A 22,442-nucleotide genomic window follows, 5' to 3' on the forward strand; every position below is an offset into this window, starting at 1 on the left:
AGTGGAAAATCAACGTAAAAATACTGAGGAAGTTTGAGTGCCGTCATCCTCTTTTCATATCAACAGACTTGATTGTAGTTGATGAGAAGGTATAATTTAATTTATATAATGTTCATTCAAATTTATTTTAATCTTTACGTACTTATGTATAAAGTTAACGTAGGGTACAAAAACTCATGTATTGATGGGTTCTCCTTATCGTGACATCTTTATAAACGATTTGGAAGAAGGGGAATGGATAATGTTATCAAATTTCTCATTAAGCAATGTTGATGGCGCTTTTAGGCCAACTGATCATCGCTTTAGAATACATTGGAGAGACGTGACATGATTTAAGAAAATTCCCCCTTTGTCTTCAAATCAATTTTACTCTTTCGTATCATTCAATGATATTAAAAGTGGATATTTAGATTCCGCTTATTGTGTATGTAAGGGAAGCAATATATTGTTTTATTGTAAGATAAGTTTGAAGTGGTTGATTACTTTAACTATTGAGAAATATTTGCAGACCTTATCGGAAGAGTGTTTAGTGTTGGAAATAGCTTTGAACAAGGCCCACCATACAAAGAATGGAATGAGTTGTTTGTTGTTCTAGAAAATATTGAGTAAGTTGTTCTAATGTTATAAGATTTACGTTTTTAATTCACATTAATTTTAAAAATACTCAAAGGAATACAATTGTAGGGGTTATCGTTTATCCTATCGTTTGCCAAAGGACTACGCGAGCGCATTCTATGATCATTGGATACATTGGGTCAGTGATATCATATGCGTGATACGCTTTGCCAAGCTTGAGAGTAATAAAGGTTCGAATTAATTCTTGCTGTTACTATTATAATGAATTTATTTTTAAAAACGTTATTTAATTATTAAAATTTTCTAAATCTAGATACATGGATGGCAACCACGGTGCACAATTGTAGGAGTGTCATGATCAATCTTCCATGTCCTCAAGTCACGCAGATGTTAGATGCCTTTGCTGATATGGAAATTTAATTTTCGTTTTCAAATTGTATGGTTTTATAAAAATCAATATTAATTTATGATACGTTAAAACATTGTGATCTTGAATTTAGATTTTAATTCGATATAAAATTATTTTATTTAGTAGATACTACAGAAATCAAAAACTTTTATTATATTATTTCCTTCGGACATGCTACCATCCCGACATCATCTTGTGGTGTTCTGTCTTTTAATATGGCGGAGAATCAAATTTATGTTATAGAGAAGTTCACAGTTAAATACATGTAAATCAATTTCTTATTACGGACCATTTTTATTAAATATATTAATATGTGGATATAAAAAAAATATATGTTTATAACTAAACTTACATTTAGGTACAATCTCATTGATCATGGGGTGACCAGAATAAAAATTCTGGATGATACGGACTATCGTTTCGTTGTGGACTTAAGGTAATTAACAATATTAACTTTTTTGTCTAATGGTTAATTTATATGGGCAGTACTGATTAAAATTATTTCTCATCCAAAATACAGTGATGCACTTGACTCCTATATTCATCTTGATGTTGAGGATTCTTTTGAGAAGCATCAAATTCCTTTATGAGTATCTAATTCTTCTAATGATAAACATATTTGGTTAATGTTTGATTTTAAAAGATACTGAGTTATATTAAATTTGAATAACATTATTTCAATTTATAAATTATTTTAAAATACAGTCCAAACGAATTTAACGTATGATTTGGACCTATAGACGTTTTTTATGTAGCGATTTGCGAAATGATTGTAAATAGAGTCAGTTATTATAATATACAAAAAAAAATTATTTATTTGGAATGTCAACATATAGTAATTTATAAGTACTTTATATATTTCATTAAAATTATGGAAGCATAAATATGTAAAATTTACTTTTTACTTTAGTAAACATATTTAAAATATTCGTATATGATATATTTACATTCTTTGTCATTATCGTCTTTTTAAAAAATAAAGTAAATATTCTATTAAAAAATTAAGTCGGTTGTAAAACATCTCTATATATATTGATACGCTAATGTGTTAAAAAAGTCTTATGCACAACTCAATATGACTTCTAAAAAGGTGAATGTTCGTCCCTTTGTTCAGCTAGACGATCTCAACCCTGCGCTCGATCATTACAAAATTAGAGTCCGTATCATAAGACTTTGGAAGTCTTTCAAGTCTCTACAGATGGTCTTCGTTGACAGTGATGTAAGATTTAATAAGATAATTTATACGTAGAATTTAATTAGTATCTATATCATATTTAAGTAGATCTCGATAATAGCTTCCTAACTTCTAAACCTTATATATAGGGTACAAGGATACATGCATCTATTGAAGATGGTTTGGTCAGCAAATTTCAGAATGAACTTGGTGTCGGCGAGTCTAAGATAGTTGACACATTCAACTTAAGAGATTATGATAGCAGTTATAAGACAAGCTATTTGGGATTTAAAATCGTCTTTTATAGAACCACCATAGTGAAACCATGTGATGAATTCCCAGTTCGTGTACCAGAAAAATATTTTAAGAATTTTCCTTCTATATTGGCTGGAAAATTAGACAAGAATGTATTGTTCGGTGAGTTGTTAAATTCATATTTAATATTTTATTTAAAGGAAAATATTTAATTCATATGTATTTTTGGTAGATGTTATCGGTCAGATTGTTGGTGTAGGAAAAATTGTCAACGTCAAAACAAAAGGGAAGGATAACGTCAGATTGAGTTTCGATCTACAAGATTTGACGTATGATTCCTTAATAGATACCCTTTATAGTTAAAATTATTTTGGAATATAATGTCTAATATGTATTTTTAATTCATACATTCGTAATATAGTGGAACCCGGTTGAATTGCACTGTGTGGGGTGATCTTGCAAATGCCTTTGATACACAGATAAAAGAACATCAAGATATTGTTGTCGTTTGTGTAGTACGATTTGCATGCTTGAAGGAATGGAAATGTGATTTCTGACTTTCTTATAATCTTCCAACTTATGATTATTAAATCTAACATTGCCAATTAAATCAAAATTTCAGGGAACTATAGTATTTCCAATGCGTTCAACTCTACCGATATTATGATAAATCCAGTTATGCCTGAAGTGGAAGCGTTCCGAAAAAAGTAAAAATATTTTTATATATATATATATATCCCTTCTATATTACTCGCCGATACATGCTATAAACGTTTATATGTTCTTATTATTATCATAAATTTACAGGTTGCCCACTGATGCTATAGATTTAGTACAACTTGAAGATGAACCAAGTCCCCAAAAATCAAAGGTGACATTATATGAGGAGTTTTTTATTATTAACGAGAAGTCTACTATGGACCAAATCGTTTATGCACTTGAGGTAATGTTTGTAAAAATTTAATTGATATCATCTAATTTGAATTGTTTTGAAAAATTGTTTAAGTTAACAAACGTTTGGTTAATTCATTATAGACGCGAATATGTGTGACAATCGCCACAATTTATTCTGTTGAAGTTTTGCCTAAATGGTATTATATTGCCTGTAAAGTTTGCAATAAGAAGGTGCAGCTGTACCCACTAGAATCTCAATCTGGAAAAGAACTACTTTATAGTTGTGGGGTTTGTGATGCTGATGTTACAGATGTTGATTACAAGTAAGTATCTCTTGAATTGTTAAAATGTTTCTTAAGATTTGTTATTTGGAACTATTTATACATTTTAATTTATGTTAAACTGTTTGAAAGATATAAACTCATACTTCATGTCGGTTATGGAAGTTCACAAAAGATTAAACTGCTCTTCTTTGACGGTCTTGCTCAACTATTTATTGGAAAAAAAGCCGAAGAACTGGCTTTGGAAAATTCAAAAGTAAGTATATAACATTTGACCTTTGTTTAGTTTTAAAAATATATAAACAAATATTGAAACATTTGTCTACCTATGGTCAGGAGGATATTGCAGCTATTCCCGAATCTCTTTCGGTCTTAGTAGGGAAGACTATGTTGTTTAAAATTTCGATTACAATCGATAATTTAAAGAGCGACAAATCTGCTTATGTTGTTGAAAAGTTTTGGGAAAAGGATGACATGGTTGTTCAATTCGGCAAGGTACTAAAGAAAAAAACAAAAACCCATAATACCATTATTAATATTATATCATTTAAATTTTTTTTAATCTTAATGTATAAAATTTAATTGTAGGAACTCTATGGAAGGAATGAGCTTTCAAATATTACTTCGGATACAAATGATCATAAGTTGCAAATCGCCCCAGCTGAATCGAGTTTGGCTTCGTCTAAGAGAGATCATACAGAAACCGATGTTGTGTCGGCCGGGGGTCATAGCATGAAGACAAGGAAAAAGATCAAAACTGAATTTAAAGACTGAACAATTTCCATCACTTCAGATCATTTTTCCGTTCTGTTATTGCTTTTTATTTATTTATACTTTCAATGGGATTATGTTTTTAGAGAAATTTAAAAAATTTCAAACCATTTCAGTCACTTTAAACAAAGATTTATATATATAATTTGACATAAATAAAATAATCATGGTATACAATAGTTTTGGAAATATTGATATTTAGTATAATTAAGTAACTATTATTATAATTAAAGACAAGAATGATCCAAAAGTTAAACGTGATTTTTTTTTAAAGTTCAAAAGAATGTTAATACGTTAAAATAAATGGAAAATTTAATAGCCTGAATATTCATTACGAAGCCTGAATATTCATTACGAAAATTTACGAAAATAAACATTCGCGTTTATCTAAATAAGTATATTTAAATTAATAACTTAATGTTAAAATTGAATATTGAAAAATTCAATACGAAGCTTGAGGAAATACAATATTCTCGGATTTAAAAACTTATCTTCTACATGTTATATATATATATATATATAATTCTTATTATTGTACCATGTCAACTCGGAACAAAAAAAAACCATCTATAGAGTTCTTGCTGCTTGACGTAAGAGGTAACACAAAATTAAAGCTTTTTACAATATTTTGAATCGTTGTAATTTCATACTCACATGTTTTAAATGCATATTTGAAGAATTATAATGAAACGTTCAATCGGAGTTCGTCGATTTACCAAGAAAAGTTCAAGAGCTGATGAATATGCGCTTCGTACGCAACTTCAACCAGAAAAACTGATTTTCTTTTGTGAGGATAGCATTCCGGAACCGGAACAAAAAAATCTAGAAAAACCATGAAAGAATCAAGATCTTCCGAAGAATACTCATTGGCGCATCTTAACGTTCAAAGTTCCTTTGTTGACGGTGAAGATGGTATATTGAAATCAAAGAATGAGAATTCAAAATTTGATACGTGGATGGAATACAATATGATGTCTATCAACGAGACAATTAACGCATATGATAAGGCTGCCTCTGGATCTAAATGGTGTGAGAAGAATAAGTTATGGATTCAAAGATCTAACACGACAAAGGATTAACTTTCGAAGATCATTTTATAATTAATATTTTAATTTTTTAATAATACCTACTTTATTTAGTAGTTATGATCATGATGTTACTATAATCCATTATTGAATTTTTATAGGAGATTTTATCATTTTCATTAGTTTCTCAATATTTTGTTTCGATGAAACATTGAAATAACTTTTTTAATAATGATTACTATATGTAAATACAACAAAACCTATATTAATAATATAATGTTGCAAATAAATAATAAGATTTAATAGGTTTATATAATTTGTTTGTAACTATAAATATGTTATATTAATCAGACCAATAGTATATAAATAAAGTAATGCTTAAATTTAAATCCGATATTGATATGTAGGATTATGGAAGTATAATTAAATAAAATATTGATGAACTTGAAGAAAGTAAAACTTAAAAAATTGTATCAAATATCCGTATACGTAATTAGAAATATAAATAACAAATGATTTTGCCTAAAAAAAAGTTAAGAGGATATATAGAAACATAAGTTAATATTCGTATATGTCAACAATTAGTACATTTTTAGTTTAGAGAATATATACGTACCATCTTCCTATATAAACATACCTAACAGCGATATTCACTAAATTACTAAGAAAATTAAGGTAGAAACAAAAAGGATCATAAATAGTCGATTATATGAATTCTTGATCATAGCTTTGTTTTTTTTTTGCAGATCGTAATTCTTGGCGTCACATAATGAGACCTTCGAAGATTCCATACCGAAGAAAGAATGTATCGACACATGCTGTCTCTAGAAAACGTAACGACATTCTCAATTTTTACCATTAAGAAATATGTTCTATTCAAATCTAAAATATCGTACGCAATGACATTGAACATCAGGTGTTAGTTCTACGATAAATCTTCCTGCTTTTACGAATGCATTGAATATTCAGTATCCTAATCCACATAAGATGGCAAGGTTGAAAAGAATGCAGATATTGAAGTCTAAGAGGGCGAAAAGAAAGAAAAGAGGTCATATGTCCGGAAAGAAATTAATTAGTATTTATGTAAATAAATAAATGCTAAGTAACTAATTCAATCGTTACTTTTGCAGAGAATTTACTTCTTCCAGGACTACACGAAGATTTCGCATGTTACGTCGCAACTGATTCGGATACGAACGATGAAAGTGATTCTGATAGCTCTACTGATGAGAATTCATGTGAGATAAATGAAAAAAATACGACATCTGACATGTTTCTTAGGTTTTGTCCCATAAAAGCTAAGTTACAAAAAAAACGGTATATCTCGATGCATTTGTGAATGGTTATATGATAATTTTGTAATTATGTATTTTTTTAACTAATATATATTTAAAATATTAACAAATATTTTGTATAGGTTATTATGATGATGGAGATCCTTATTTATTATGTGAAAATTGTGGAGCATATATGTGGTATGGAGAACGGGTGAATAAACGGACTAAAAAGGCAAAGCCGGATTTTTCATTGTGTTGCCATCGTGGCAAAGTAATACTTCCTACGTTGAAGACTGCACCTAAATCGTTACTATCGTTGTTTTATAATCATGACGACCGGAGTAAAAACTTCTGTGATAACATACGAGCATACAACATGATGTTTTAGTTCACATCTCTAGGTGGTAAAATTAACCATTTCATAAATAATGGTAGAGGTCCTTATCTATTTCAGATGTGCGGGGAAAACTATCATCGTATTGGTGATATTTTACCAGAACCTGGCAAGGAACCAATGTTTTTATAATTATATATACATGACGTATATAACGAAGTATCTAATAGAATTTCCGCATTTAGGTAATTATTAATAATGTTAAATATGTATAGAAATATTTGTCATATTTTTTTAAGTATGTAAAATATCTTTAATATTTGTTATATTTACTAATCATAATTATTATATTTTTTAAAATTGGCATTAATATAAGACATCTGGATCTGCGGGAGATTTAAGACATGAGATTGTTGAGCTTTTAAAAAAGACGCTTGATAGTCATAACCCGCATGTTAGGGTGTTTAGATCGGCACGTGAAAGATTTAATATGGAGGACGGTAGCGAAGGTTTGCGATTGATGTTACCTTCGGAAAGGACCATTGATGCAAGGACTCATAATCTTCCTACCAGCAACGAAGTTGCTGCTCTAATTACCGGAGACTTTACGGCTGGTGTAAATAAACGTGACATTGTTATAGAAAGTCGTTCGGGAAATTTACAGCGGATAAGTGAACTTCATCCCGCGTACTTACCTTTACAATACCCATTGTTGTTCCCTTATGGTGAAGATGGTTACAGATTAGGCATCGATATAGGGTTCGTGGATACCCGTGGACGTAAAAGAAAAACGGTCACCATGAGAGAATTTTATGGATATAGAGTATTTGAAACATATGAAGAATCTTCGATTGTTGTTATGGCAGACAAATTATTCCAGCAGTTTTTAGTCGATGCATTCACTACTATAGAATCAAACAGGTTGAACTACATTTAGATCAACCAAAGCAAACTCCGAACTGAAAGAGTTGATAAGATAATTGAAGCTGCTGAAAAAGGACATGGAGATATTGCACAACACTGAAAGAGAATTTTTATTCTGTCATCTTTTAGAGATATATGATGCAACATTATCTAGACGCCATGGCTACTTGCAAGTATTATGGATTTCCTGATCATTTCATAACTTTTACGTGCAACCCAAGATGGCCTGAAATAGATTGTTATCTACAAAGGCATCGTCTTAGTAAAGAAGATAGACCTGATATATGCAGCCGAGTTTTCAAGATGAAACTTGATAGATTATTGGACCAAGTGACAAAGGAAAAAACGTTTGGTATCGTAAATTCTGGTATGTTTCATAATATTTATTATAATTTCAATCAGTCTTCCGGAAAGTGTAAATATATTAATGTTTTTTTGATTTAATATTTTTCAGCAATGTATACAATAGAATTTCAGAAAAGGAGTCTGCCTCATGCGCACATGATTCTGTTTTTACATCCATACAATAAGATGCGTACAACAGACGACATTGATAAATTCATAAGTGCTGAAATTCCTGATAAAGAGGTGGATAAGTATTTATACGAAGTTGTTTCTGATGTGATGATTCATGGTCCTTGTGGTCCTATGAACAAAGATAGTGTATACATAATGGACAATGCACAAAATTCTTCCCAAAGCCATACATGGATAATACTATTGTCGACGATGATGGTTATTCAATATATAGACGACGAAACGATGAGAGAGTTGTGGAAAAAAGGGGTTTTCAATACGATAATAGTTATGTTATTCCCTATAATCGTGATTTGTCTCTTCGTTTTTGTGCTCATATAAATGTTGAGTGGTGCAATCAGACACGTTCAGTAAAGTATTTGTTCAAGTACATCACTAAAGGTCCGGATTATGTTAGAGCCAATGTAGGAGGAGAAGATCAAGAAAATGAAATCAAAAAGTATTTCAATTGCAGGTAATAACTGTTTATACAATTTGTCAAACATTCTCATATTTTTTATCCAACTAATTCAAGCCTTTTTAGATACGTATCTGCATGTGAGGCCTCTTGGCGAATATTTGCTTTCCCGATTTTTTATCGTACTACACCTGTAGAAAAGCTCTCGTTTCATCTTCCATGACAAGAATTGGCTATTTACAACGAGGATGATCTAATAGAAGATGTCTTGCACCGTACAACGAACAGAACTTCTAAATTTTTGGGCTGGATGGAATGCAACAAGATATATCCCCAAGCTAGAGAACTCACGTATGCTGAATTTCCATCTAAATTTGTGTGGAATAAGAAAGAAAAACTTTGGAAGCCAAGGTCGAAGAAGCGAAAAAGTTTTGCAATAGGCAGGATTACATACGTACCGCCATCTGTAGGACAAGTCTATTACTTGAGAGTTTTGCTTAATAAGATTCCAGGACCAACAAGCTTTGACTATTTAAAAACAGTCAACGGTGTTCTTTATAAGGATTTTCAGGAAACTTGCTATGCATTGGGATTACTAGACGACTATAAGGAATACATTGCGGCTATAAATGAAGCAGGTGAATGGTGTTTTGGGGAATTTTTAAGAAAATTATTTGTGATCCTACTGCATACAAAGAGTTTAACTGTTCCTCTTGAAGTTTGGAATAAAACAAAGGACATCTTGTGCGAGGATATTTTGTTTAAAGAAAGGAGACGCATAAATGATCAAGGTATATCAAAATGATTTTAATTTAATCGAAAATATTTTTTTTCCGCAAGACAAGATTATAAATAAGTGTTTAACTTACTGTGGTAGGTCTAATATTGACACGGGCTCAGACAGAAAATATATGTTTAACTGAAATAGAACTTATGTTGCGATCGAATGGGACGTCTCTTACAGCCTTCGAGAAAATGCCTAAACCAGATGATAGTATCATGAAGACAGGAGTAAATAGGCTTATCGCAGATGAAAAAATATATAAGCCTCATAAACAACAGGAATTGTACGATAAGTTGTTACCAATGCTAACTGATGAGCAAAGACGTGTTTATGAAGAAATCATTCACTCTGTGAATCACGACAAAGGTGGTATGTTTTTTGTCCATGGTTTTGGTGGTACTGGAAAAACATTCATGTGGACTATTCTTGGTGCTGATATAAGAGCTAAAGGTAATATTGTTCTGAATGTTGCTTCAAGTGGTATAGCTGCATTGCTTTTGGAAGGTGGTAGAACGGCTCATTCAAGATTTGGTATTCCAATCAATCTTAATGAATATTCTGTGTGTTCGATCGATGCTGAATCTGATCTTGCTGATTTAATTAGAGAAGCAAAGCTCATAATATGGGACGAGGCTCCAATGATGAACAAGCTTTGTTATGAAACTTTGGATAGGAGTTTGCGAGATATCATGAAGTGTGACCAGATATTTGGAGGTAAAGTAGTAGTGTTAGGAGGTGATTTTAGACAAATACTACCTGTTATTACCGAAGGAGGAAGAGTGGCGACAGTTTTAGCATCTATAAACTCATCTGTTCTTTGGAGTCGTTGTAAAGTTCTTAAACTTACCAAAAATTTGAGACTTCGCAAGGCAAGTAATAGTATGGACGCGGGTGCTCTCGCTACTTTCTCAAAGTGGCTTCTTGATATCGGGGATGGCAAAATCAACGAGTCAAATAGTGGGGATGTGGAGATTGAAATTCCTGATGATTTATTAATTAATATAAGTGGGAATCCTATTGAAGCAATAGTTAAAGAGATTTATGGAGAACGTTTTGCAACGAGGACTGATCCAAAATTCTTTAGTGAAAGAGCTATTCTAAGTCCAAGGAATGACGATGTTGATAAAATAAATCAGTTTATGCTTACTAAGCTCCCACGTATGCAAATAAAATAAAATATGGAATATGGATATTGGAGAAAAAGTTTTTATTTAAAAATATTGATATTGAAGTAAAATTTTTTATTAAAAATGTCTATTAAAACATACCTAAAATTCTTTACTTTTTGTTGATCACAGGTGAAGAGAGACGATATCTTAGCTCTGATAGTATTGAAACGTCTGACACAAGCGGACATGATGATATGATCTACACTCAGGAATTCTTAAACAGTATACAGGTTTCTGGATTGCCAAGCCATGTTTTGACGTTGAAAATAGGAGCACCTGTCATGTTGTTAAGGAATATAGATCCAAAGGGAGGTTTGTGTAACGGTACGAGACTAATTATTACTCAAATGGCCAACCATATAATCGAAGCAAGAATCGTGATAGGAAAAAAGGTTGGTGATAGGGTACTTATCCATAGGATGTATGTTAGTCCACCTGATGCAAAGTTTCCCTTTCTTATGAGGCGACAACAGTTTCATGTTACCGTGGCGTTTGCAATTACAATAAATAAGAGTCAAGGTCAAACACTAGAACATGTCGGATTGTTTCTACCGAAACCGGTTTTCACACATGGACAGCTTTATGTTGCCTTCTCTAGAGTCACAACCATAAAAGGGCTAAATGTGTTTATTACAGATAAAGATGGGAAGTGTCAGAATAAAACACTTAATATTGTTTACAAAGAGATATTTGAGACTGTCTAATTATGTTTTGAAATTGCATTATTGTTTTGGATTGTTAGACTTGAACTTTGTTTTATCTCTTAAAATAAATTGGTTTTAATTATATTTATAAAACGTTGTTTGCCCCATTTTTACTATATTTTAATTTAACTTCTCTCCAATGATAAGAATGTTATGTCAGAAGGGTGTAGACTTTCACATTGAAAAAAATCATATCTTTATTATCCTCTTATTCTATATTATAAAAGAAGTACTAGAGGAAAATATCACATTTTATTAGTTTCAACAATGTTGATTAAAATTATGTAATTGTTATAGATATCTTAAGTTTATATATTACCTATAAAATGCTTAACTCTAACATATCTCAAATAATATGATTGTTATGTCATTATGATTTAAACTTTCAATTTAGAGAAAACCAAATTCTAATATTCTCTTGTTCTAAGGGCATCTTATTTTAAATTTTACACATCATTACATTTTATTAGTTTCAACAATGTTGTTTTCAAAAATAAAATTGTTAGTAATACCATTATTAAATCTTTTATTATACATACAATAATAATTATTAAAATACTTAACAGTCTAAATAAAAGGTAAGACACGCTAACACGTATAAGACGCAACGTTTAATCGTGACTGTTTGTATTCTTACAAATCTCCAATCCCCTTTTCGTTTTTTTTAACAGAGGATAAACAGGAAATCCCTAATTTTTGGAAATCATGAAGTACGATTCTATATCTAATCTTCATCCCGGCAGGACGAGATGGTGTATCTTGGCCAAGGTCTTAAATTCATGGTATGTCAACGAATTCTTCACAAAACGGGTTCTTCTTCTTGTGGACGAAAAGGTTAGAGTAGTTAATAGAACAAGAATTCTACTTATGTTTGATTTACAACAGTACTTAAATCATAGTTTTCTAACACAATGTTAATCCATTTTGGAAGGGTGACACAATTGAAGTTGCCTTTATACCGACTACACTACTCAAGCTTCGGAAGTACATCTATGAGGATGAATGGTATGATATTAGGAATTTCAAAATCATCAATCCAACCCTCAAGGAGAGGAATACCCATCATCCTTATCAAATCAAGTTTACGGATGAAACAACCATGACCCTAAAGGAATCGGTAAATTCCAAAAATTATTTCCAATTCGAAGATTTGGATGATATTTTCCGAGGAAGAATCCACCATCCCATCTCCTTTGGTACGTTTTCCTTAAATTAGTTTTAAATTTATTAAGTTGAACTCCGTGAATTTAGGTTTTTGATGTCTTTGTGTTGATAAATCTAGAGTCTTTTTAGGAAATTTGGAACTTGATGTAATGGTCCCTTCCATAGAAAAATACAAATTCAACTTTAATACTAAAATAGTTATATGTGAGTATTAAATAGTTTTGGAAACATTCATTTATTTCAATGTAAAGACAAATTCTGACTTTTTCTCAAAATAGATGTTTAAACTCTGTTAACATAGTTATGAAATATTTGTGTTAAGGAATCTATAGACTTTTTAGGATATTTGGAACTTTGTGTATTGGTCCCTCCCATAGAAAAGTACAAAAAAAACTTTTTACCAAAATAGTTGTATGTATATGATAGATTTTGGAAATGTTCATTCATCTCATTGGGGAAAATTTGACTTTTTGCCACAATAGATGTTTGTGGATGTGTAGTAGCTGTGAAGGACAACAGAGATCATTATAATGAAGTTGTTTTCACGCTATTAAATGGCAGGTAAAATACATTTATTTCACTTATCATGTTAGTAAAATTTAGAGTTTGACTATTTCATAAAATGTTTCCACTATCTACATTTGAAGGAATGAAACGATCAAGTGCCGTGCAGTAAGCGACTGTGCTACCCGTTTTATGTCTTTATGGGAGACATCTGGATACCATCTCACATATCAAACCGAACCGGTGTTTTGTGTTCTGCGTTTCTGGAAGGTTGGAGAGCATGAATGTATGTACTATTAATAACACTCGCTTGATTGAACAAATGCTAAACACTATGTGGTATAATCATTTACCAAACTTTTATACCACTTAAAACATCGTTAGGTAAACTGTGTATTCTAAACACATTGGCCTCCTCCAAGATATTTATAAAACCGGGGTTTGAAGGACTTAAGCATCACAAGGCCATGTAAGTTTTGAATGTTCATTAATATCAAGTAGTGTATCATGCTAGGGTTTAACTTATGAATGTGTTTTCTATATCTTCAGCTCGGAATTTGCTGGACGTTATTACATAAATCATGTAATGGAGCATGTAGGAGAAACTACAAGGACGTAAGCTGAAGGCATATTAGTTTTCAATTTTTTTGTATATGCAAACTTGATAATATGCTGAATGTTTGTATGACCAAGTACTAGAAACCCTTATATGGGTTGCTTTCTATATTATCCTAATGGTCTAAACCTTGATAATATGTTGAATGTTTGTATGACCAATTACTAGAAATCCTTATATGGGTTGCTTTCTATATTATCTTAATGATCTAAACGAAGGAAGTCAATTAGAACATTAGCTCATATATTTTTAGATCAAAGAATCAACCAAATACCATTAGTTCATATATTTATAGACCAAACAATAAACAAAGTACATTAGTTCGTTGATTTCAAAGATCAGAATGATCTCCTTTCCTATATTATTCTAATTAAAATTAATCATAACAAATGTTTTGGGCTCATTAAATACTTGAAAATATGAAAATGGGCCTTTAAATCTTAATAAAGATAATATATATGTAGAATACTATAGTAAACATCTTATTGAGATCTTTTATTTGTTTCCATTTTTAAAAATGGAATTGACAAAATTTCAACATTAAAAAATAAAAAATAAAACTATTTTCGTATTTTAGAAAGAAAAATTGAAATGATTTTCTATTAAATTCCTGCCCGCACAGGCGTGCGGGTAACTCTCCTAGTATTTATTAATTATAATTAATAATAGTAAAAAATAAATAAAAACGAATTAACTAAAATTAATTAAATTTTAAAATAGTATAAAAAATAATATAATTTTTTAGTAAATATTAAAAATAATAACTATCTAAAATGAATTAAGTAAATTAAATGAAAATTTTAAAATAGTAAAAATAATACTATAAATTTCTTTAAGTAATAATGTTAATATTAAAATTATAACCAAAAAATTATTATATTCCAAAATTTGGAATGGGTTGATGAGTTTTAAAATGTAAGTAAGATTTTAATGCATGGTGAAGTAAAAAAAACAAGTTATGTAATTGTATTTATAAAAATCTATACATGAAAATAAAATTGAAGTGAAACATTAGTTTCTAAGAAACATATACCATAATTTATGGTCCATAAAGATTTATTATTAAATTTTACTATAAAAAAAAGGACTAATTACTTAACTTAACTTAACTTAAAAGTTTTGATCTAAAACAAATACACTATAAGGGGCATACTTTTTTTTGGAAAACTATGAAAAAGAATTTTGAAAAACTAATCTATCTAAAAAAAAATCAATTGTCACGAACTATAGATAAAATGATATGCATGTGATTTGTGTAGCATATCTCATAAGGTATATTATCAACTGTAGCTACAATATTATAACATGATATAAAACATATAAAACAAATATAACATATATATATATATATATATTATCAAATGCTTTTATTATCAAATGCTTTTAACCCTAAACATTGGCAAAAAACAACATATTTAAAGTATACTATGGTTTTTTTTAGAAGACGAAGCTGGGGTTGCATCACAAAATTAACATCTGCAAATAACATATGGGATTTTAGAAAAATATGTAGCTTGGATTAGTGAATCGATATTCATTTTGGGGTTTAAATGTTTCATCGTTTAAGCATTCTTGACTTAGTCTGAAATTCTATTATGGCAGATGATGCATTTGGACAACCTCACTGTAGCGACATAGCAGTAAAACTGTTCATGAAACTTTGTATATTCGCATTTAATGTAGGATATCGATATGTTTAAATGGTGTCTATAATTAGGTGAACGATCGACATTGACGATAGAACTTTTAAAATTATGTTTTCATGGGATATGAATATGGAATGAATTCTTTTATTGTCTACAATATTATTGCGACACTAGACAATATATGTTATGTATAGATTAGTAAAATAAGTACGGTATTTATATAGATTTATCTTTTAATCTTCAAATTATATTCATATTCATTGATTCTTATTGATAAAAAATTTAACTAAAATCCCACGTAAAATCGTAAATAGATGTAACAAAGAAATATTATCTTAAAAAATATATATGTTGTATATCACTGAATAAAGTAAGTTATATATTTATTCTCAAAAGTTAGAATGATTATATTTGAGTTCAAAAATTTCTCTTGATAAGAAATATTTTAAATTAAAATCTAGCGCGTGCGCGGATACAAATTTTAGTTTTCTATAAAAGAAACAAAAATTAAATGTAAAATAAAATTAGGTTTTATGGACGTCTTGTATATTTAAGCCCAATGGGCCAATATCATTTTAAGAATCAGTCGGTCAAAAAGAATGGGAGAGAGATCCATCGTCTTCTCCAATTTATCATCTTTCGTCTCCTTCTTCTTCGACCTTCGTCTTCACTTTCGTCTTCCAGTACAAGTTGTGTAGTCAATGGCTCGAAATCGGGTATAACTTGGTCGATTCTTTTACTTTCTTAACATTTCAAACTTCGTAAATTTTGACTAAGGTTTCTTCAGAAATCAATTCATGAATAATTTCATGTTATCTGTTTGTTTCCATTGATGTTATTATTATTATTTTGTTTTCCGCTTAGTTCCATGCATGTTTTTTTCTGGTATTGCTAGTTTACTTGACTTTGATTTCGTTTTATGCATTTTGTACCTTGACAATTACCATTTAAACATTTGCCTAGTGTTCTTCTTGTTTACTGTAGATATCTCGTTTATTCATTATATGAACTGCTCTTGAAGTGATCTCTTGGGTTTGATTTGAATATTCTTATTCGGGAATTATACTGATTCCATGTGTTCTTCGGAAGCAGGAAGGGTTAGTTTTGTTGATCGATGTTGGTCCAGCGATGCATAGTGTTCTCCCTGATGTTGAAAAGGCATGTTCTTTGCTACTTCAAAAGAAGGTATTGGATATATTTCTTCTTTTCTTCTCAGTTTCAGCCTTCTTCTTTTCGATTTTTCATATTTGTTTTTGGTCTTTGTTTTGGTTGCAGTTGATTTACAACAAGTATGATGAAGTTGGAATTGTTGTATTTGGAACTGAAGGTCTCTCTCTGTTTCTTCTTCTTCTTCTTACTGGTTCAATCTTTTTATCCACAAGTTGTATTATCCATGCTCTTTTCTTTCCTGAGGCATGTAGTTTGATACCTCAAATGTTTGATTTTGAGTAGTGAATTAGTTATCTATGCTCTTTAGTAGCAGAATGGTTGATATGGCTCTTTCTAGGCTTATAATTGACGACTTTGAAAATAATGTTTCATGTGACCTCTGCAGAAACCGGAAACGAGCTTGCTAGGGAAATAGGTGGATATGAGCATGTTACAGTTTTAAGGAATATTAGAGTTGTTGATGAAGTCGTGGCTGAGCATGTAAAGCAGCTCCCTCGAGGAACCGTAGCTGGCGACTGTATCCTGCTTGCTAGTTTACTGCTAAATTTGCTGTTTTGCCGTTTTCATTTCGGTTATTTTCATTGGTTCTTTGACTGGCTTTAGTTCTTGATGCTGTGATTGTTGAGATGGATATGCTTATAAAGATGTATAGTGCTGGGCAAAAGGGGAAAAAGCGGATGTGTCTCATCACGAATGCTGCTTGTCCTACCAAAGATCCATTTGAAGGGACTAAAGATGATCAAGTCAGCACTATCGCTACGAAAATGGCTGCAGAGGGTATAAAGATGGAAAGCATTGTCATGAGGTCCAATTTAATTGGTGATGCTCATGAGAAAGTGATTGAGGAGAATGATCATTTGTTGAATTTGTTCTCCAGCAACGCCATTGCAAAAACAGTGAATGTTGAGAGTCCACTCTCACTGCTAGGTTCCTTAAAGACAAGAAGGGTTGCTCCAGTTACTTTGTTCAGGGGTGACCTTGAAATTAACCCAACAATGAAGATTAAGGTAACGTTTTTTGTTGTTGTTTCTTTTGCTTGTTGACTTGTTGTGCAGTGTTTATAGATATCATCCAACTTGCTGTTCTTTGGTCTTATTCAGTACTCAAGTTCATTCAAGTTTATATAATTGTTCATGAATTTCTCTGAGAATAAGAATCTGAATTTGTAGGTGTGGGTTTATAAGAAAGTGGCTGAGGAGAGACTCTCCACTCTACAATTGTATTCTGACAAAGCGCCTCCAACTGACAAGTTTGCCAAACATGAAGTGAAAATTGATTATGATTACAAAGTTACTGCAGAATCTACTCAGGTTATTGCTCCAGAAGAAAGGGTCAAGGGCTTTCGCTATGGACCTCAAGTTATTCCTATATCACCAGATGAGATAGAAACACTCAAGTTTAAAACTGACAAAGGCATGAAGCTTCTGGGATTTACTGAGGCATCAAACATACTGCGGTAAGCATAACACATATATCTGTGTTTGCCTGTAAACTCTTAATTGTTCAAAGTTTGAGAGAAAGTTGTTTTATGTTTTTATCCGCATGTCAATGAAGACATTATTACATGAAAGACGTGAATATAGTTGTTCCTGACCCGAGCAAAGAAAAATCTGTTCTTGCCGTCTCAGCCATTGCAAGAGAAATGAAGGAAACAAACAAGGTAGCAATTGTACGTTGTGTCTGGAGAAATGGACAAGACAATGTGGTTGTTGGCGTCCTGACTCCAAATGTTTCTGAAAGAGAAGACACCGTAAGTTTAATAGTTTTCACTGCTCAGAGGAATACTTCTATTTGAATCTGACTATTTTAATGATCATGGTTACCTTTTTTGCAGCCTGATTCATTTTACTTTAATGTGCTACCTTTCGCCGAGGATGTCCGCGAGTTTCCATTTCCTTCTTTCAACAAACTTCCCTCATCATGGAAGCCAGATGAACAACAGCAAGCAGTAGCAGATAATTTGGTTAAGATGCTTGACCTTGCACCTTCTGCTAAAGAGGAAGTACTACTGCCTGATCTTACTCCTAACCCGGTTTTGCAGGTAATTCTAGTTTTGTTATGCTTTTGACTATGCATAATTGTTGCAGTTAAATTTTTTCACCTCATATTGATGAAATATTTTATCAGCGTTTTTATGAATACCTTGAGCTGAAATCAAAATCAACGGATGCTGCTTTACCTCCAATGGATGAAACATTCAAGAGAATTATGGAGCAGGATCCTGAACTCTCTTCCAACAATAAATCCATAATGGATGCCTTTCGTGGAAGTTTTGAAGTCAAGGAGAATCCGAAGGTGTGTGTTTTCCTGAATCATCAACTTTCAGAAAGGAGCTTGAGTGTTCTCATTCTTATTTCTTTAACATGGCTTTCATTGCAGTTGAAGAAGGCTTCTAAGAGATTGTTACGGGATAAACCATCGGGTTCAGATGATGAAGACAATCGCATGATTACTTATGATGCCAATAAGCACAAAATTGATATAGTCGGAGATGCAAACCCAATCCAAGATTTTGAAGCCATGATATCCCGCAGAGATAACCATGATTGGGCCATTAAAGCAATAACACAAATGAAAAAACGAATAGTGAAGCTCGTCGAAAATTGTACTGATGAGGGTGACAAAGCATTGGAATGCGTACTCGCTCTTCGTAAAGGCTGCGTCTTGGAGCAGGTGTCATATCTTTTCTCTATCCCAACTTGTTTATTTGCTCTGAAAACCTTTTTCAAGTTCTGTTTTTTCATGTAGTCTTCTTTACATATGTGAGCAGGAACCAAAGCAATTCAACGAGTTCTTGAACCATCTATTCGAGTTATGCCAAGAAAGAAAACTATCGCATTTTCTCAAACATTTCACGTCAAAGAAGATCACATTGATTCCCAAATCCGAAGCGCCAGACAGGTTTTTTTTCATAGACACACAATCTTCAAATTTGGATAAATGTGTTTAATGACTAAACTGGGCTGATGAATGTTTTGTTGGTCATTTGCTTTTGAGCAGTGATGTGGTAGACGAGAACGCTGATGATTATTTCACCGTTAAACAAGAGCCAATGCTGGAGAGCTAACAAAGTCTTCACTACAACTAACACTGATCTGTTTTGTAGATTATCCAAAACGGCGCCGGTTTATCTCTGACTTTTTCCTGTTTAAAGAACTCAGGCAAATCTTTTGATATCATTAACTCAGGCAAATTTGTTTACTAGTTTATTTACTATCCATCCATAATTAGTTTCAGAAACGGAATTCTATTGAAAAATAGGAATTTTAAACTTATTTCCTTAACTAAATAGAAAAACTAATCTCAAAAACCAAAACAAATTGACAGATACGCATGAGATAGTTCATAGTTAAACCTTTATATATATTATTTGAAAAATAGTTATAATAATTTCATCTCCTATTACAATACGGATACATACAGTAAATCCTACAGTAATACATACATACCTATTACCTATATATATCTGAAGGTAAGCAAAATAAGTCGTGAGAGATCAGATCAGATACTTTATAACAGAGAAGAAAGAAGTAACGAATTAGGGTTTCGATCAAAAAGATGGAGCAAAGAGAAGAAGAGAAGAACGAAGATACGCCGAGAAAAAGACGTAAAACTTCATCGCCGTCGTTCATACCTGTCGATGTAACCTCGGAGATATTCTTACGGCTTCCTGCGAAGTCTGTCGCGAGGTTTCGTTCTGTATCGAAGCTTTGGTCATCAATCACCACCGCACCGTATTTCACCAACTCGTTCGAGACTCGACCTAATCTTTTGTTCTTCTTCAAAGAAGATAACAGGTTCTTCGTTGTCACGATCCCTCACCCTCAAAACAATCGGATTCCGAAAGAGTCTTATTCGTATTCCTCTTCTCAGATTCTTGATAGTTACTATACAACCTATCCAAAAAGTGTTTGCTTCACCATCAAAACTGAGTCTGTCCACGGTTTGATCTGCTTTCAGAGAGGGACAAAACCTATACTTTGGAACCCTACTATGAGAAACTTTTTGCCTTTACCTAAACCGGACAAGAGCTGGGAGACTTTGACAATCTTTTTAGGGTACGATCCAGTCGAAGGTAAACACAAACTTGTGTCCATGCAGTCTGATAGAGTATCTGATGAGTGTAGGGTTTTAACAGTGGAATCAGGTGAAAAATCATGGAGAACAGTCAAAAACAACTACAAACATCGCCCTTGCCGTGGCATCCGCAAAGACAATTACGGACCATGCAGATGCATCGACGGTGTTTTATACTATCGAGCTGAGATTGGTCCTAATAAGATTATAATGAGCTTTGATGTAAAATCTGAAAAGTTTCATACGATAACATTACCATGGAGAGGTGGGTTTGAGCCTACGATGATGGTATCTTATAAAGGGAAGTTAGCTTATCTTGGTTGTCATTCCTATGAGAATAGTCTTCTTATGTGGGTATTAGAGGATGCAGAGAAGAGTGAATGGTCGAGTCATAGCTTTTTACCTATTTCTCACTATGATCGTGGTGCGGAGAACAACTTCAAGCTTATAGGTACCACTAATGATGGTGAACTGATTTACGTACCGAACACGGTGTTCGAGTCTTTTGATGTTGTATATATCGATCCAGTGAGGGAGACGTTTAGAAGAGTCAAATACAAAGGAGTTGCAGATAAAGAGTTTAGACAACGCAATGGACTTGGAGCTGACAAAGCTTTCCGTGGAGTCCAATATTCACCAAATCACATTGAAACCCTCATGTCTCTGTGATTCTTTGTCTTGGGTTAATTTCTTCTTATTATGCAACTTTTGATTTTATTTGTTTTAAGTCTTTTAATTATGTATTTAGTCTTTGCAATCTAGACTTCTCTTTTAATTGAAACCCCAAGATATATCATTTTGTAAACGACTTATCTCTTTTCCACTTTTGAAGACTATGATGATCAGGACTTTGGCTATATTGTAAAGTCTTGCAAAGAATGAATTCTTCAAAACATCGGCTTTACGTAATGTAATTTGGTAACGATAGAATTCAGCCGCGTCAAGCAGGCTACTGTCCATGGTAGCGCATGGTTCACCGCACAACGAGGACGTTACCGTAACCACTATTGGAACTTGAGTCGTGGTCAGAAGAAGTTGCCATTCAACTTCGTCGTTACTCAACAATTTCACTTCCCCTACGTACACATCGAATATAATCAATGATGCATCAAACAAAGAGATATAAATTCATTAGTAGTAGTAATTTAACTCTAATATCTATATGTATTAATGTTTGAGATGGTTATTTATACCTTGACTAAAGCCACACCCACCAAGTACATGAGCATTACAACCAAACCGTACAAAACCTTTTTCTCCATTGATCGATCTTAAGTTCACCTTTCTCTCTTGTTTTCTTAGGACGTGTGTGTTGTGTAACCTGCTTGATTTGTTGTATCGTTTTATAAGCTTCAACAAGGACAATGGTTTTACAATTATTAATGCGGTATTTTAATAACATTACAAGAATATTATATTTGTAAAAGATTTAAACATGGATTTTGAAATACTCTTTTTTTATTGGAATTATTTTATACACAGTGCTTTAGAGTATAATCCTTAGACCTTCCTTCCCCATTGGCAGGTTCATACGGTAGTTTTTAGCATTTTAGATCCAAAAAAATAAGAACAAAAGAAAAAATCTAAGAACTTCCCTTAGGGCATCTGCAATGGGGAAATAGTTTTGGGTGTTCTTAGAATAAAAATATTATGAAAATAATGTAAAATCAGTAGTTTAGATCTTTTGTTAAGAAGTTGGTTATTGGAAGAACATGTTTAAGATCATAAGATTTAATAATATAATAATATTAAAC

At 32.0% G+C, this 22,442-nt stretch overlaps 4 protein-coding genes and 1 pseudogene across 4 annotated transcripts; all 5 read left to right on the forward strand.

Annotated features, from left to right (window-relative positions):
- The first annotated feature begins 2,060 nt into the window (after window positions 1-2,060).
- Window positions 2,061-4,363, forward strand: LOC147947694 (uncharacterized). Its single transcript, XM_087507400.1, has 8 exons — window positions 2,061-2,204; window positions 2,309-2,420; window positions 2,647-2,748; window positions 3,254-3,357; window positions 3,450-3,631; window positions 3,722-3,845; window positions 3,926-4,084; window positions 4,178-4,363. The coding sequence occupies exons 1-8, from the start codon at window positions 2,061-2,063 to the stop codon at window positions 4,361-4,363; spliced, it is 1,113 nt and encodes a 370-aa protein (XP_087363526.1).
- A 3,123-nt stretch (window positions 4,364-7,486) lies between these two features.
- On the forward strand, window positions 7,487-7,933 carry LOC147947695 (uncharacterized). The gene has a single exon (XM_087507401.1). The coding sequence runs from the start codon at window positions 7,487-7,489 to the stop codon at window positions 7,931-7,933; it is 447 nt and encodes a 148-aa protein (XP_087363527.1).
- Window positions 7,934-9,928: 1,995 nt separating this feature from the next.
- LOC147947696 (uncharacterized) lies at window positions 9,929-11,511 on the forward strand. Its single transcript, XM_087507402.1, has 2 exons — window positions 9,929-10,796; window positions 10,937-11,511. Exons 1-2 carry the CDS (start codon window positions 9,941-9,943, stop codon window positions 11,509-11,511), a joined length of 1,431 nt encoding a protein of 476 aa, XP_087363528.1. The 5' UTR covers window positions 9,929-9,940.
- A 4,507-nt stretch (window positions 11,512-16,018) lies between these two features.
- LOC104777718 (ATP-dependent DNA helicase 2 subunit KU80) lies at window positions 16,019-19,908 on the forward strand. The gene is made up of 12 exons (XM_010502015.3): window positions 16,019-16,157; window positions 16,534-16,626; window positions 16,717-16,768; window positions 16,997-17,128; window positions 17,215-17,618; window positions 17,781-18,067; window positions 18,166-18,361; window positions 18,446-18,652; window positions 18,739-18,906; window positions 18,991-19,284; window positions 19,382-19,512; window positions 19,612-19,908. Exons 1-12 carry the CDS (start codon window positions 16,143-16,145, stop codon window positions 19,676-19,678), a joined length of 2,046 nt encoding a protein of 681 aa, XP_010500317.1. The 5' UTR covers window positions 16,019-16,142; the 3' UTR covers window positions 19,679-19,908.
- Window positions 19,909-20,140: 232 nt separating this feature from the next.
- LOC104779206 (F-box protein At1g48060 pseudogene) lies at window positions 20,141-21,449 on the forward strand (annotated as a pseudogene).
- Window positions 21,450-22,442: the final 993 nt, after the last annotated feature.

This window comes from Camelina sativa, chromosome 3, assembly GCF_030686135.1.
Source record: "Camelina sativa cultivar CO46 ecotype springtype chromosome 3, ASM3068613v1".
Lineage (NCBI taxonomy): Eukaryota > Viridiplantae > Streptophyta > Magnoliopsida > Brassicales > Brassicaceae > Camelina > Camelina sativa.